We start from the raw sequence: 17,015 nt of genomic DNA, 5'->3' as shown, positions 1-17,015 counted from the left end.
CACTCCCCACCCAACAGTTTCCCCTATTAGCATATCTTGCATTAGTGTGGTACATTTGTTATGATTGATGAGCCAATATTGATTGATTATTCTTAACTAAGGTCCATAGTTTACATTAGCATTCATTCTTGGTGTTGTGCATTCTCTGTGTTTGGAGAAGTGCATAATGTCATGTGTCCTTATCACAGTATCATGCAGAGGAGTTTCATGGCCCTAAAATTACCTGTGCTCCACTTCATCCCTCCGTTCCCCTCTCCCCAACCCCCTGCAGTCACTGAGCTTTTTAACGACTGTGTTTTTGCTGTTTCCAGAATGTCAGGTTGTTGGAATCATACAGTATGGAGCCTTTTCAGACACTTTCACTTAGCAACATGCATCAGGGTTCCTCCATGTCTTTTCATGGCTTTCTTACCACTAAGTAATATTTCATTGTGTATGGATGTACCACAGTTGGTTTATCCATTTAATCTGTTGAAAACATCAAAACTTGAAGGACAATTTTTGGCAGTTGTGAATAAAACTGCTGTAATCATTGGTGTACAAGCTTTTGTGTGGATATAAGTTTTCAACTCATTTGGGTGAATATCTAATATTTTCTTTCATGGTTGACTGTATCACCTATTTTGTTTCTTATTTGTCTCCCCCATGGTTATGCTCTTGGAGGATGGTGATTATTTTGTGGGTGAGAGGGACTATTTTATTCACTGATGTGTTCCAAGTACCTAGAAGAATGCCTAATATTGTAGTAGGTACTCAGTTAATATTTGGCAAGGTATTACTTTTCTTTTTTTCTTTTTTTATATAACAGCTTTATTGAGATATAATACACATACCATATAATCCACCTATTTAAAGTGTACAATTTAATGGATTTTAGCATATTCAAAGAGTTGTGCAACCACAATCAATTTTAGAACATTTTTATCAACCCAAAAAGAAACCTACCCACCAAGGAAATTATGCATTTTTGTTTATAATTAGTGGTGGCCCACTATTTCTTTGTGTGTGCTGAACTTCTTATGTTTATTCATAGGAGGTACTAGCTTCTTAAAAAATCCTGCCAATGTTAAGAAAACAGGTAATGGAAAACTCTGAAATTGCATTCTTCTAACTGCAATTCTACTTTAGTCAGAGTCTGCTATAGAAGAGGAAAAAACCAGCACATATTTTTTCCTCTCCTTACCTCCCACCCACAGATCTTGCTTTAGATTATAATATAATTTTTTAAATTGATAAGGTTTATGACTTCAATTTTATACTGTCTTTATAATTGCCACAATTATTTAACCTTAGTTCTGTATGTGGATCCCTGACAGGTCAGTAGCCTTGTCATAGTTTCCCGTTCCTGAATCGCTAATGTGTATTTCCTTCTAGACTGGCTGGATTTGGTCCTCCACCTTTATGTGTGTGTATGTGTGTATTCATGTGCGTGTGCATTTTTTTAAAGATGGACTCACACTCTGCTGCTTTGTTCTCCTTTATCATAAAGTTCTTATATGTTTGTGTCTATCATTTGCCTCTTAATTATACTTCCACTTAAAACATTAGTATAGTCTCGATATGGTACTTCTTAAGAAATGTACATATTACCTTATTGATCCTGCTTAGTAATGTGTGTGTATATTTTTATATATTATAGTTCTAAATGGAGCCCCTGGATTTATAAACTTGTGTGATGCTTTGAATGCCTGGCAGCTCGTGAAGGAACTCAAAGAGGCATTAGGCATTCCAGCTGCTGCCTCTTTCAAACATGTCAGCCCAGCAGGTAAACCTTTGCTCTGGAATGCCCTGGAACTGTTGGAAATGCATTTCTTTTTAAATTTTTTTTAAATATTAACAAATCCTAATATGAATATAGACATCCTATGAAGTCTAAAGATCAAGTCTATTGATAACGGTATCAATATAAAGTGTAAAATCTGACAATATGACACATACATATAATTGCATAACATCATTATGGGATAGGAAAAGTAGGCAGTAGTTTTTTGTGGTGAAAATATAAAGGTTTAGAAAATAAAAGTGAAATGACTTAGTGCAATAGACTGTAATAAATACTTTTTCAGGTTTGAAAATGTAACTGAGTAGACATAAAAACGTTCTTCTGACACTTCATGTGTGTAGCCTTTTATAGCCACTATGAGATACCTTTTGCTTCTTTAAGTCCCTAATTCCACAGCTTAGTCGTTTTTCCACCAGATCTGCTGACAATCCAACACATAATTAGTTCTCAGATGTTTATTGGATGTTAAAGCAATGTGAGTGGGGAGGAAATAAACAGACGAAATAAACCGTGATGTCAGGCAGGATGGAGAGACCAAGTCTGTAATGAAGTAAAACAGCTTCATTTGCACGCCAGGGGCTGTCAGGCTTCGGTGGCTCTGTTTTCAGAGGCTGGAGAGATGTTTCTCCCACTACTTCACAACTATATTTTTGGTCTTTCATTATCTGGCTAAATAGATTTTTGTTTAATTTAGCACAGGTGCTAGAAAATGTGCTGCATAGACTAGATACTAAGAAAAATGTCTTGATTTAAGTGTTGACAACTGGTAACTTGAGATTTTTTTGGTCTATTATTTATTTATTTTTTTTTTGAGTTCACATAATATTTCTTTTTTTTATTTATTTATTTGTTTATTTAATTTCATCTTACTGTTATGGGGGATACAGAATTGCAGGTTACATACGTTGCCCATGTACCGCCTTTCCCCCCAAGTCAGAGCTCCAGGCGTGTCCGTTCCCCAGGTAGTGCCCGTTGCACCCATCATGTAGGTATATGTCCCTCCCCCCCACCCCCCCCTTCCCGAGTCAGCACCTTCAAGCGTGACCATTCCCCAAATGGTGCGCAATGCACTCATCATGTAGGCATACACCCATCCCCTCCCCCCACCCCCCACCTCAGTCTGATATCCGATTGGTGTCGTTCCCAGATGTGTATTTAGGTGATGATCAGGGAAACCAATTTTCTGGTGAGTACATGTGATGCTTGTTTTTCCATTCTTGGGATACTTCACTTAATATAATGGGTTCCAACCCTCTCCAGGAGAACCATAGAGATGTCGTATCTTCATCATTCCTTATAGTAATATTCCATGGTATACATATACCACAGCTTACTAATCCAATCATGTATTGATGGGCATTTGGGTTGTTTCCACATCTTTGCTATTGTGAATTGTGCTGCTATAAACATTCGGGTACATGTGTCTTTGTTACAGAATGACCTTTTTTCCTTTGGGTATATGCCCAGTAATGGGATTGCTGGGTCAAATGGCAGGTCTACTTGAATCTGTTTAAGATACCTCCATAATGCTTTCCACAGGGGTTGCACTAGTTTGCAGTCCCACCAGCAGTGTATTAGTGTTCCTGTCTCTCCACACCCACGCCAACATGTGTTGTTTTGGGTTTTTTTTGATAAAGGCCATTCTCATTGGGGTTAAGTGATATCTCATTGTGGTTTTGATTTGCATTTCTCTGATGATTAGGGATGTTGAGCATTTTTTCATATGTTTGTTAGCCATTCTTATATCTTCTTTCGAGAAGTTTCTATTCATGTCATTTGCCCACTTTTTGATAGGGTTGCTTGATTTTTTCTTGCTGATTTTCCTGAGTTCTAAATAGATTCTTGTTATCAGTCCTTTATCTGATGTGTAGTATGCAAAAATTTTTTCCCATTCTGTAGGTGGTCTGTTTATTCTCTGGACTGTTTCTTTGGCTGTGCAGAAGCTTTTTAATTTAATCATGTCCCATTCATTTATTTTTGTTGCTGCTGTGATTGCCTTGGGGGTCTTCTTCATATATTCTTTGCCTAGGCCACTGTCTGTAAGAGTCTTTCCTACATTTTCTTCTAGAATTCTGATTGTATCACACCTAAGGTTTAAGTCTGTTATCCACCGTGATTTGATGGTCTATTATTTTATGGTTTTCTATACCAGGTGCTGCCATTGGAATTCCACTCAGTGAAGATGAGGCCAAAGTCTGCATGGTCTATGATCTCCATAAAACCCTTACTCCCATATCAACTGCATATGCAAGAGCAAGAGGTCAGATTAAGAGGGTTTTTTGTTTTTTTAGAGGGAGAAAAAGCAATATTTTATCCTGCATAGAATAGAATAAATAGACAAATATTCTGTATAATATATAGTTTACTGAATAAAATAAAAATATTTTGCTTCATTATAAGAGTCAAATTGTTTTACATTTGTTTTTATTAGTATTTGAGTGATTGTAAGTGCCTGAGAATAAATTAGTTTGTAAAAGTATATGTTAGTATTTTTATGTAACAAATGGAAACCCATAGGAATTTGGGGAATGTAATTTCAGATTAGGCTATTGAATGGATTTGTATTTTTAATTTTAGTCTTAATCTACCTATACTAAGTTTGGCTGGAATTATTATATTTTACATATTTCAGAAACATTTAGTTTTTGAATTTAATTATGTATGAATATTACTATAATATTTATGGAAGATTATTGAGAAACTTAATGTCATAGTATATACCACCTATACAGGGGTCAGCAACCCGGGGCCCTTGGGCTGAATCCAGCCTGCCACCTGTTTTTGAAAAATACAGTGTTTGCATTATCAGTGGCTGATTTTTGAACTCCACCTGCAACATTGAGTAGTTACAGTAGAGACCATGTGGTTACAAAGCTTTAAAAAAATATTTACTCTGTGGCCCTTCATAGAAAAACTTTGCTAAACTCTAGCAGGTAAAATTAGAGAATACTTTCTTACTGATTACTTCAGTTCAATGACTTATTGATCTGTTATTTAAATCTTATGTAAATAATAAGGTCAGCTTTAGAGAAATGGATTTTATATTATCACATGGGGATTTTTAAGACACTGTCTTTTTCTACACAAGAATAGTTTGTGATAAATGCCTCATTTTAATTTTTGTTCACAGGGGCTGATAGGATGTCTTCATTTGGTGATTTTGTTGCATTATCTGATGTTTGTGATGTACCAACTGCGAAAATCATATCCAGAGAAGTTAGTGGACATTCGTGTATCTTGATCCATGTGTAACTGAGTAAAGCTTTAATTGTTCATGATGTTCTTTGAAACCATAACCTATAATATTTATATTTATAATACCTGTCAATTAGTTAAGTTTGTCATTTAATGTTTATATTTTATGTAGAGCATGGATCCTTGAATTAATTTTGGGATTTAGTGAGTTGATGGTGTTTCAAATGGATATTTGGCTGTTTTAACAAAGTTTTTATTTATATAATTAATTCTTTTAAATTCTCTAGTAGTTATATTAATGCCAAAGTTATTCCTGAAGAGCAGAGGTTGCCATCTTGGATGGTGATATGATAATGAATCTTACCTTCATAGGTCCGTAATGAAGGAGACCATATAATGGGAAAAATATAAACTACATTGATAAACAAAACAACCCCCATTAATTGAATACCAAACAAGCATTCCAGAAAGGTAGAGGTACTGTTGGAAGTGGGAATATAGAGAGGAAAAAAAAAGAAAGTAGCTCAAATAGCTTGGAGGGCAAAGAAAAGTAGACAGAGATGAAGGGGCCACGTGGCTTGACAATATTTAGTTGCCTTAGGGATTCTTTCCATGACCACTACCATCCTTATGTCATAGGTTATAGCAAGACTATGACATTTGTATCTTTAGTTATGTTAAATCTTTGATTTACTCCAATCTTGCCTTGCTGTTGAGGATCATGCCTTGCCAAAGGACATTTAGCCATGTACTGGCAGAGCAAGAACTAGAATGTGCTCTTTCTAGTGTAAAACACCATATCCTGAAGAGAATACGTGTTAAGGAATATTTCTTCCTGTGTTGTGTATTTTAGAGCATGTCATTCATATATTCTTAGTTAAAACTGACCAAAAAAAAGTTTGAAAGGACGGCAAGTGAGATAGGGTCAGCTGTGTAGAAAGCTGAATTCTAACATACAGTTGTCTCTCCTAAGTATAGTATAAATATTATCTGTTGGGGGTAGAAACCAGACAGTGCCGCTGCATTATTTAAGGCAGATTAATTCCTGTTAGATTTTTCATAGGGGGTCTCTGATTTTTTAAAATAGAAATTAACATTTAATCTATTTGTAGGTATCTGATGGTATTATTGCCCCAGGATATGAAGAAGAAGCCTTGAAAATACTTTCTAAAAAGAAAAATGGGAACTACTGTGTTCTTCAGGTTAGTGCAATTCATGTTTAAAACAGTAATTTGCTCTCTTATTTAGTGTCTTTTCCCTACAATTAATGTTTCCTGTATGTTGATACACCTCTAATTTTTCTCTCCTTACTGCTGTTTCTTTATCCTTAATCTTAGGTTTTTAAAAATGCTATTAATTTTGGTTTTAAGATGAGGATAGCTTCCTTATTCTTTATTTTAATTTTTTATAAATTTTTAAAAAAACAATTAATATATTTACATAGTTACTTATTCGAAAGCTATTAAATGTTATTTAATGGACTGTCCCCCATCATTCCCTTCTGTCACTGCTACCTTTCTTAGAAATAACTAATATTTTAAATTTCTTGCTTTCCTGAAGTATTCTCTTTAAAGTTTATAAATGCTTATCAAATATTTACATTTGCATTTCCTTTTCTATTTCTCACCTGACACAAATGTGTCCTGCTTCACCATCTTGGAAGTTCGTCCCTTATCTGTGTATCTTAGATTACCTAGCCAATCACCAGTCTTTACTGCACACAGCCCTTCAGTGAATAACCTAGAAAAGTGCTAGGGGTGAAATTAGGCCTGGATCACCGGCTATGTGTATTGGTAATTGTGGTGGGTACTGGCCCTCTCAGGTCCTATGACAGATTTAATGTCCTAATGGGAATGTGTAGGGGTGCCTATTTCCCGACACATATGCCAGCATTGTGTTCTTACATTTTTTTCGTCTATCTCATTAGGTGTGAGGTAAACATCTTTTTGCATTTAAGGGTATTTTTATTCCATTTTATGAACTGTCCGTATTCTTTGATTTTTCTACTAGGTTGTTGAGCTTTTTCTTACTACTTTTTATGATCTCTTCTATATTAAAGAAGTTAGCCCGTGGTCTAAGATTATGCATTGTTAAAGCAAAGAGTTATTTAAATACAAAGTAAAAATTCATAATGCTGTTTTTCATGAGATGTTGATGTCAGAAAACCTGTGAAATCTCAACTACATATAATGGAAGTTGTTAAGTGAATTCCCTTGATTGTAAGATACCAATAATTCTATAGTTCACCATAGACTCCATGTCAGCCTTTCAAGAAAAGAAGAAAATCCTACTTTAAATGTACATACTTTCTTTTTTAAAAAGCCATTTGACAGCAAGTTGAACTGTATAGTTATAGCTGCTACTGTATTCTTCAGTTTCTTAATCAAGTGTTTTTAGTTGTCTGTTCTTTTTTAATTTTTTGTAAAGATGGGTTTTCACCATGTTGCCCCAGCTGGTCTCAAACTCCTGGCTTCAAGCAGTCCTCCTGCTTTAGCCTCCCAAAGTGCTGAGATTACTGGTGTTAGCCCAACCAGTTGTTATGTACTCTTAAAAACATAATGAAACTAATGAAATGGCCATTATCAGTTTTATGTATTAATAGCATTATGGAAAATATTTTCCAAAACCTAAGCTCATTGTCATGACCTCTTCTATACCTGACAAAACCACGTTGGAAGATGTCAAAGGAATACCAGGGCTTCATTAGTACTTTTTTATTTGAAAATTGAGGTTAGTTTGCACATTGGACACATAATTACAACCATGAAACAACTTATACCTCTACCTGGCATATGATGAGTTTCTTTTGACAATAGTTAATAGGGTAGCATATCAATTTTAGAAATTTTTGTAATGTCTAGTGGGTACAGTGGTGCTCGCCTGTAATCTTAGCTACTCAGGAGGCTGAGGCAGGAGGATCATGTGAGCCCATGAGTTCAAGTCCAGCCTGGGTAACATAGCAAGGCGCTATCTCTAAAAACAGAAACAAGCATAAAAAAAATTCTGCAGAAGGATGGGCTCAGTTAAAGTGGTCTTACGCATATTATTCCCCATATCTTAATATCTTAGTTTAAAATTTGGGAGAGGAAGATAGCAATAAATGACATAAATTCCCTTCCAAATATCAAAGACATAGACTACAAATCCTGTTTTTCCCTTTTAACTTTTTTTTTTTAATTCTTATTTCAGCATATTGTGGGGGTACAAAAGTTTAGGTTATGTATATTGCCCTTGCCCTAAGTGAAGTATCCCAAGAATGGAAAAATAAGCACCACATGTACTCACCATCAAATTGGTTTCACTGATCATCACCTAAGAGCACATTTAGGAATAACCTTTTAACTTTTAATTCAAGTGTTAGCTAGGTATTTTGAAATAAATTTTTAGAAAGAAAGGAAAATGAGAATTTAATTTTTGTGCCACAGCTTGTTTATTAGCAAGTCTTTTTATCTGCTGGCCTTTCAAAGGACTATACAGATAGCAACTTAACCGGAACTACACTTAGTGGAATCACTGGTTTTAATATATTGTATATAAGTTTTTAAATCTATGAAATGCTGTAGGGTAGTAAAACCTATTAAAAAAAAACCACAACTTCAGAGCAAATTACTGGTGCCTTGCTATTTTGTATTATACCTATACTGAGATGATCTTACACATGTTTAAATTAGAAAAATGCATATAACATAATGAAATCTTTTGTGAATAAATGAGAAATTTGAGTGATGTGGCTATATTACCTTTAACTTCTAAAATTTGTATCTTAGATGGACCAGTCTTATAACCCAGATGAAAATGAAGTTCGAACACTCTTTGGTCTTCGTTTAAGCCAGAAGAGAAATAATGGTGTCATCAATAAGTCATTATTTAGCAATGTTGTTACCAAGAACAAAGATGTAAGTTTGGAAGTGTCTAAACTGACTGCTTGTGACTTTAGTAGGTTATTTTCAATATTTATAAGCTTTACATTTATTAAGGGCCCATATCAACTGGTTGATACACACACAGCTAGTGCATCTTTGAGTTGGCTAGTAAGCCTGAGAGCTTAAAAAATGAGTAAAGGCCATACTAGAAGTTTCTGTGCACACATAGAGATATGTGTCTCCTGTTATACATAAATGGGATTATGTCTTCTATAATTCTGTTCAGAACTGGCCTTTTTTCCATGTACTAGGCTAAGACGTGCCTCTGTATCAGTAACATAGATCCACATTTTTGTCTGAGAGGCCATGTGGCAATCCACGTGTAGATGTACAATGATGGGTATTGAGGTCTCCATTTTCAGTGCTGTGATCAATGTATTTGTGGAGACAAGTTTTTGCACTTGTGCTCTTGTCATCTTATAGGAGAGACATACTACTAAGGATAGTAATGGTGACTTTTGTATTTGCATATATTATCTTATTTAATACTCAGGGCACACTATGGGGTGACTGTCATTTTTACTGTAAAGATCACAAAGTTGTGACATAGGTGACAGTTAAGAAATTTTCGCAAAGTCACACAATGAAGAGCTAGATGAGCTTGTATTTGTTTTCTGAAATATCTTAATTGGGCCTCATTTTGAAGGATACTTTTGCTGCGTCTAAAGTTGGCTGTACTTGTTTTTCAGTACTTTGGAGGTATCACTCCATTGTTTTCTGGTCTGTTCTGTGGATATGCCTGGAATTTTTGATTGAATGCTGGGCATTGGGTATGAAAAAGCTATAGAGATATTTTGAGGGTCTGTATGTTGTTTTTTGTCCATATAGTTGATTTATACTTCTGATGGACAGCTTTGTCCTGCCAAAAATTGAGTTGCTTTGAATTTGGGCTTCAGTCTGTGAGGACTGGTCTGTTTATGGTTCACGCCTACTCTGCTGAAGCCCCAGGTATCCACTAGTATCTGTCTTTTTTCCCTGGTGTACTCTGAACTCCGCATTTGTCCCTTAGTCCAGCAAGACTGCCAGAAGCTGTGCTCGGCTTATTTACCTCTTAGTTTATTGCATGCAACTTAGAAAATGCCTTTAGGGGAAAAGCATACATTGTCAGGCCCATTTCCTTCTGCCTCCTTTGTCTCTGGGATCTTTGTCTGTCAGTACTTGCTGTGGGTATTAGCTCTGTGTCTTAGCTTTACTGTTAGTTCACAGAAAAGGATTGGCTATGCACTGTAACAAGGAGAAAATGAGGAGCTGCGGCTTGTTCCCAGGTCTGACTCCTGAGGCTTTAAGTGGAATTGCTGGAAGTAAGCTTTAAAATCTTTATCTGGATAGTTAATATATGTTAATAAGCATATGGTGAGTAACACACCTTTGTTGATTTAGTGGATATTCTTTCATTGTTTTCTTTGAAAATTCATGGTGCACTGAAGTAAAGAAACATGTAGGCATTATAAGTAGAAATACTTTTCAGCCCTTTGGAATCCACTCTGGTTGGTTAATATATTTAGAAAATAACTGAATAAGTATTGACCTAGGTTTCGTGGTACCCATGTTGACAGTTGTGTCTGATTATTGAGAATTTTACCTAAGTTTTTCTTACAGTTCTATGGATATTGGATTGATTACTAATTTAGTGATCTCTGATAGGTTTCGTGCCCCTGAATATTTTTTACAAGGGTAGTGGGTGGATATGATTTTAATCTTTTGTCTAAATTTTTCTCCCCTTGTCTCATCTGCACTCTTAGTAGAAATTCAGAAGCTTAAGGATGGGACTGATAGTTGTATTCTCCTTTATATTCCACCCCCTGCCCTTTAAAGCAGATTTTTGTTAACATTTCAGCCTCAAATTATTAGATTGTATATTAGGGCTGGAACTGTTTCAGTCCTGAGAGAACCAGATGGGTGGAAGAAGTATGTATTAATACTAGGCATGTTTGAATTATTTCCTCTTCTCCCATTTTTCTTGACCAGTGCATTAATTTGTTTTTAGTGTAGCATGTTTCTAAGACTAGATTCCCTCATTTCCACTTCAGTGGCAATTTTCATATTCCTTCATCCTAACTCAGACTACCAGGGTTATCTTTGAAGGTCTAGACATGGGAGGCTGGCTTTTGTTATTCATCTTTCTTGGAGCCAAAGGAACCTTTATAGTTAGTGACTCAAACAACAGATAGAGATAAGGATATATTACATTAAGAATACCTTAGAATAATCAATTCTTCAGAAATGCTAACTGTTTTTTAAACTTTTAATTTTGAGACAGATAAAAATTGTAGATTCACATGCAGTTCTAAGAGTTCCCTTTACCCCGTTTCCTCTAATGGTAACATTTTGCAAAGCTATAGCACAGTACCACCCCTGGGACGTTGACATTGATACAGTCACAAGGTACAGAGCATTTCCGTCACCACAGTGATCCTTCATGTTGCTCTCTTGTAGCCAGGTCACTTCCTGCTGCCCCACCCCCCCAACCTTGGGCAACCACTGATGTTTTCCCTTTCTATAATTTTCATTCATTGTACATTTTACATTCCCACCAGCAATGGAGGAGCCATCCAGTTTTCCTGTATTCTAAGACATTCTGATAGTTGTGTAGCAATATCTCACTGATTTTCATTTATGTTTCCTAAGGGCTTGTGATGTTGAACATTTTTCTTGTGCTTATTTGCTATCCATATATCCTTTTTGGTGAAATGTCTCTTCATGTCTTTTGCCCATTTTCTAATTAAATTGATTTTTTGTTACTGAATTTTGAGAGTTTTTTACATTTTAGGTACTAATTCATTGTTGGATATGTGGCTTATAAATATTTTCTCTCATTTTGTAGCTTATCTTTCATCCTCTTAACAAGGGGTCTTTCTTTTGTAGAGTAGAGATTTTAATTTTGATGAAGTCAAATTTATCAATTTTTCAGTTAATTTATCAGTTAGCTAGCTACAGCTAATATCCTCTGTCCATTCAGCATACCGACAGGGATCTTTGTCCTTTTCAATTTGTATTGACTCTTTATATTAAAGATAGTGACATTTTTGGCTATTATATTTGTTGTTCTATTTGGACTAGTAGTTCACAATGCCTTTTTGAATAGTTTCTACTTAGAATATTGTAAACAAAGGAGAAAATGATCCTAATTTGGTTTTTCTGCGAACAGTCTTGGCTGTGTGTGTGCGTCACAATGATTTGTAATGTTTATGAAAATTATTCTCAGCATCAGTTCTGAACATGTCTCCAGATAAAGTACTCTGGTTGAGCAAATATTAATATTTTTGTCAGTTGCAGAATGGGTGTGGTATTATAACTCATGTGACATACACAGGCTTAATCCCAAATTGCTGCAAAATGGCCTTGGTTTGAGTCTATGACACATTGTGCTAAGTTCCACCACAAATGTATTAAATATTTGATCTTTTAGTAAATGACAGTAGTATGTAGCATGAAGAGTTAATTTCCCTGTTTCATTTGAGAGATATGACTACATTAAGTCTGTTACTTTAAATGGCACTAAGAAGCTTCAGGTCACAGACAGTTTAGAAGGCCCGGTGTGATTCGCCCGTGTCTCTTTCAGTTGCCGGAGTCTGCCCTCAGGGACCTCATCGTGGCCACCATTGCTGTCAAGTACACTCAGTCAAACTCCGTGTGCTACGCCAAGAACGGGCAGGTAAGCGGGCTGTCACCTCACCTCGGGGGGGACTGTTGTTTTACAAAATGATGTTCAGAAATCCATCTGCCTCAGGTGTTGAACAGCTTGAAAGGGAAAATTTGCCAAGTTTTTCTCTTCTGGCTTTGTCAGTGTTTCCTCAGCACCTTGGTGGACTGTTAAAAACTGATGATGGTCACACAGTATGTTTGGAACCAAGGACTAAAACTAGTCATACTGCTTCTTGCCTAAAGTAGTTGGCACAATTTGGATTGGTGGGACTCCAGTAGCTGCTACAAAACTGGTTTATTCACTCTTCCTTCCTCGCATTGGTAGTATTTCCAGCAAAGAGGAAGTAAGGAATGATACTGCCACCCACCAGCCTCTATTTTTGTAGCTTGCAGGGTATTTTCACATACATCCTGTGTTGTTGTATTAAGATTCCATTGAGTGGAAAGACTGCTAGACTAGGAGTTAAACTGATCTTTTAGAATCAGGTTTATTGAGGCATAAATTGTATACAGTAAAATTTAAAGCACCTTTTTAAAGTGTATAGTTTGACTAGGTTTCACAAATTATACAGCGTGTATAATCCACACTGTAATTTCACAAATTATACAGTGTGATAAGATACCGAACATTTCTCATTATGTGATGTTATGCAAGATACTGAACTTATTTCCTAGTGTACTGAGCCATGGATTATGAGATTGAGCTAGTTCATTACTGAGGTCTGTTTTTACTCTAGGGTGAACTTGGTTTTGTTGTGGCTTCAGCAGCACTGGGAGCCCTTTCTTCTCAGTATCTTGAGCTTATCTCTGGACATTTAAGTTTGGCCCACAAGCGGGGGCAGTGAGGGGCAGGTGGGTATTAACTAGCATGTGACCTAGATGACTCAGGATCACCAATCTCTGTAGTAACAAAATCCTGGGAGATTGTGGCTACTGGTGTCCTTAAGCTCAGGTTCTAATAAGTTCCAGGAGGTCCATGTAGAATGACTGCTTTGCTTTTGACGTCCAGGAGGAACACGCTACACAGGTGTCTGTGGTCTTGTTTATTCTCTTGTAACTATGAGCAGATTTGCCAGCTGCAGGCTTAGAAAGGGGTGGCCCATGGGGGAACAGCTGAAGAGATGTTCAGTACAGAAACTGAAGCCGTAAAACACACCTGTGCATTAAAGTCATTGGTGCTTAGAATTCAACCCATAGAAACAGAGGAAGGAAGGAGAATTTTTGTGTCCAGTGGAATTGTTTTTATTTCTTAGATATCCTTGGTCAGATCCTTATTGTATCAATTTTTGTGATTTAGTGTTCAAACTGTAGGTTATAAACTGGGGCAGAAAAAGACTTTCAAATAACCATAGCTATTTTAACGGTCTTTTATTTTCTTTTAATTCTTTTTTTTTCCCCTCAAACCATCAATAATATAATTTGATTGTTCTAAAAACTTCCAGAATATTAGTATTAGCAGTCATATGTCAAATATCACTGAAGAGGGATTAGGCATAAATAGTAGTTATAAATCTCTTACCCTTCTCTTTTTTAGTGACTTAAATTATGTTTCTCTTATTTTGACCTGATGTTTTCTTCTATAAAATGAATAGACAGGTTTTGAGGAATATGAACGTAAGATCGTTTGGTAAGAATATGCTAGAAGAGGTATTCATTTTAATGCCTGTGTTCCTCAGGTCATTGGCATTGGAGCAGGACAGCAGTCTCGGATACACTGCACTCGCCTTGCAGGGGATAAGGCAAACTATTGGTGGCTTCGACACCATCCACAGGTGCTTTCCATGAAGTTTAAAACAGGAGTGAAGAGAGCAGAAATCTCCAATGCCATCGACCAGTATGTGACTGGAACCATCGGCGAGGTAAAAGGCTCGTCCTTGGGTTATGGATGGGCTGTGTTAATATTTGTTCACCCTTTCATGAGTAACAGACTTTAATTTCATGACTACAGAGTGAGAAGGTATTTTTCTTGAAATTCTATATTGTCTAAAACTGTTAATTTAATTAAAGCTGCTTCTGTGTTCTTTCTTCTGTCTCATTTAACTTCATTGTTTTTTATCTCTTTCTGAAACCACAAAGCTTCTCTTTTTAATGACAGGTACTGCCTTCACCTGTCTTGAGGTGTCTATAATAATGTGGAGCATGATGCTTGCAGGTGACTAGTGTCTATCATCCCCCACCACATTTTTTACAAGTGCCACTAGCAACTTGGTATATTTTTGTTACATTTCACGTTCTTTAATGTCTTCTATTTGAAGGGGAATGTGGGAGCATTAAAATTGCTTCCGCCAGGTGAGGACTAACTCGCCCCCTCAAGCCCTTTTATAAGACGCTAATCCACTCATGAGGCCCTGCCCTCATCGACTAATAACCTCCTAAAAGCCCACCTCCTAATACTTTTTCGTTGAAGATTAAATTTCAACATGAATTTTGGAGTGGACACAAATATTCAAATGCTAGCAAATACAATTAATCATGTTTGATTTGTCTATATCTCTTATATTTGAGAGTAAGTGCTGTATAAATGTAGTTCTAGAACATTCATTATGTGTTTCCTAGATTGGATATGGAGGGTTCTTTTGAAAAGCCTTGGAATGTGACTTTCTATTTGTCTCCTTTGATAATAGGGATATAAAGTAATAGATTTAAATTAGAGCTGTAAGAACAAAATATATTTGGAATAAACCAATTTAAAAAGTTAAGTGATAACCATCTCTACAAATTTGATAAATTCAGAATGATTTTTCTTTCTTAAAGAAAATGTTTTAAAAAGCATCAAGGAGAATCTAGAAATATGAACCTGCATGTAAATAAGAGTCATTATTTAAAATTAAGTCCTAGGAAAAATGCCCAAGTGCTTTCTGGCTTAGTGGTTCACATCAGATAGAAATAAAGATGGCATCAGACTGACTTCTGCCCTCTCCTCCTCCCGCAGGATGAAGATTTGATAAAGTGGAAGGCACTGTTTGAGGAGGTCCCTGAATTATTAACTGAGGCAGAGAAGAAGGAATGGGTTGACAAACTAAGTGAAGTTTCTATCAGCTCTGACGCCTTCTTTCCTTTCAGGGATAATGTAGACAGAGCTAAAAGGGTAAGTATGGAATTGGTGTGCATTTGCATAGAATTGAGCTCATGTAGAAACCATTTCAGAAACCCTGGAGAATTATTTGACTTCTCTGTTGGATGTATGGATAACACAAATCCTACTTTGCCTTTTTGACTGAGTGAATGAATCCAGGCATCACCTGGATTGTTAGTTTAGCCTTTTTAGAGGGAGATTTTAATTTTTGCAGGTTGTCACATAGAATTGTGTTTTGAAAGTCAGCGTCTGTCTTTCCCTCAGAGTGGCGTGGCGTACATTGCGGCTCCCTCCGGCTCTGCTGCTGACAAAGTTGTCATCGAGGCTTGTGATGAACTGGGAATAATCCTCGCTCACACGAATCTCCGGCTCTTCCACCACTGATTTCATCACACATTATTTTACGGTTTGCATATATGCAGGTGAATTCATGTGTGGAATTTTGAAAATAACTTGTTTTTAAAAATAAAACATTAAATCTTAATAATTGGTCGTTGTGTTTTGTCATAAAGACACAGGCTCTTTAGACTGACGCATCACACACATGAGAATTCTTCTCATGCCATTTCTTTTAATCACACTTCCAAAAAGGCTTAATTGTATATCACCTGTGAGCTGGAACCTTAGAGGGGATTACTGTGTCTTGTTGACCCCATCTATAGACAGTGCTGGTGCTTACTTTTCCTCTGTGTTAAGTGAAAAGTTTCCCATAATTTCAGCAGCCCTAGATCTGCTCTCTGAAGCTACATAAAAAATGGAATCAATGTTTGGTGCCCAGAAATGGGCCACAATATTCCAATTATGGGCTTAGGGCAGTGCCTGCTTGTGTCAGGCAGGACAGAAGTGTGCGTCTCTGGGTCCTGCTTGTGTGGTCCTGACTGTTCACATATGCTATACCTGTGGTCAACTAAACCCTTGGGCATGGTCCACCTCACCAGATGTCTTACCCTCTTCCAAAGTCTTTAATCTTGCTAAGTAAAAGTTTCTGAATTTTTTTTTAAAGTCATCATTCTAAGTCGTTTCTATATTGGCTAACCTTCCAACCCTTGTAAAGTACCCTGCCACATTGAAACAAGTGTCATTTGTGTGAGCAGTAAAATACGGCAGAAAAAAAAAATCTCTGACTTCTGAGGCTAGGTCCGAAGACAGTGTAACTTCAGCTTGCTTGCCTTGGGGTAAGCCGAGGCCATGTAAGGAGGCTTAACCAGCTCTCCACAAGGAGAGAAGCCGTCTTGCACTTGCTAGCTGCCAGCCATGTGAGTGAGCCACCGTGGAGGGGAAGCCTCCAGCTAAGACTAGTCTCTTATTCATTCCTGAGCGCAGCCCCTGGGAGGTGTCTGACACTGTTTCTCTCCAGGGCGCCTCTTTCTAAATCACAGTCCATGTCCCTTCG

The 17,015-nt window shown here is 36.7% G+C and overlaps 1 protein-coding gene across 2 annotated transcripts in view; it reads left to right on the top strand.

Moving 5' to 3' along the window:
• ATIC (5-aminoimidazole-4-carboxamide ribonucleotide formyltransferase/IMP cyclohydrolase) overlaps nt 1-16,109 on the top strand; it is a 28,050-nt gene extending 11,941 nt beyond the window's left edge. For both annotated transcript variants that reach the window (XM_069467449.1, XM_069467457.1), the window contains exons 8-16: nt 1,640-1,765; nt 3,936-4,043; nt 4,914-4,999; nt 6,091-6,180; nt 8,746-8,874; nt 12,464-12,556; nt 14,223-14,405; nt 15,479-15,634; nt 15,887-16,109. In XM_069467449.1, coding sequence (XP_069323550.1) covers nt 1,640-1,765; nt 3,936-4,043; nt 4,914-4,999; nt 6,091-6,180; nt 8,746-8,874; nt 12,464-12,556; nt 14,223-14,405; nt 15,479-15,634; nt 15,887-16,006 — 1,091 coding nt within the window. In that variant the 3' untranslated portion in view covers nt 16,007-16,109. The remainder of the gene's footprint in view (nt 1-1,639; nt 1,766-3,935; nt 4,044-4,913; nt 5,000-6,090; nt 6,181-8,745; nt 8,875-12,463; nt 12,557-14,222; nt 14,406-15,478; nt 15,635-15,886) is intronic.
• The last annotated feature ends 906 nt before the right edge of the window (nt 16,110-17,015 follow it).

This window comes from Eulemur rufifrons, chromosome 1 (genome assembly GCF_041146395.1).
Source record: "Eulemur rufifrons isolate Redbay chromosome 1, OSU_ERuf_1, whole genome shotgun sequence".
NCBI lineage: Eukaryota > Metazoa > Chordata > Mammalia > Primates > Lemuridae > Eulemur > Eulemur rufifrons.
Note: the sequence above shows the minus strand (reverse complement) of the source record. Positions and strands in the feature narration are given on the sequence as shown.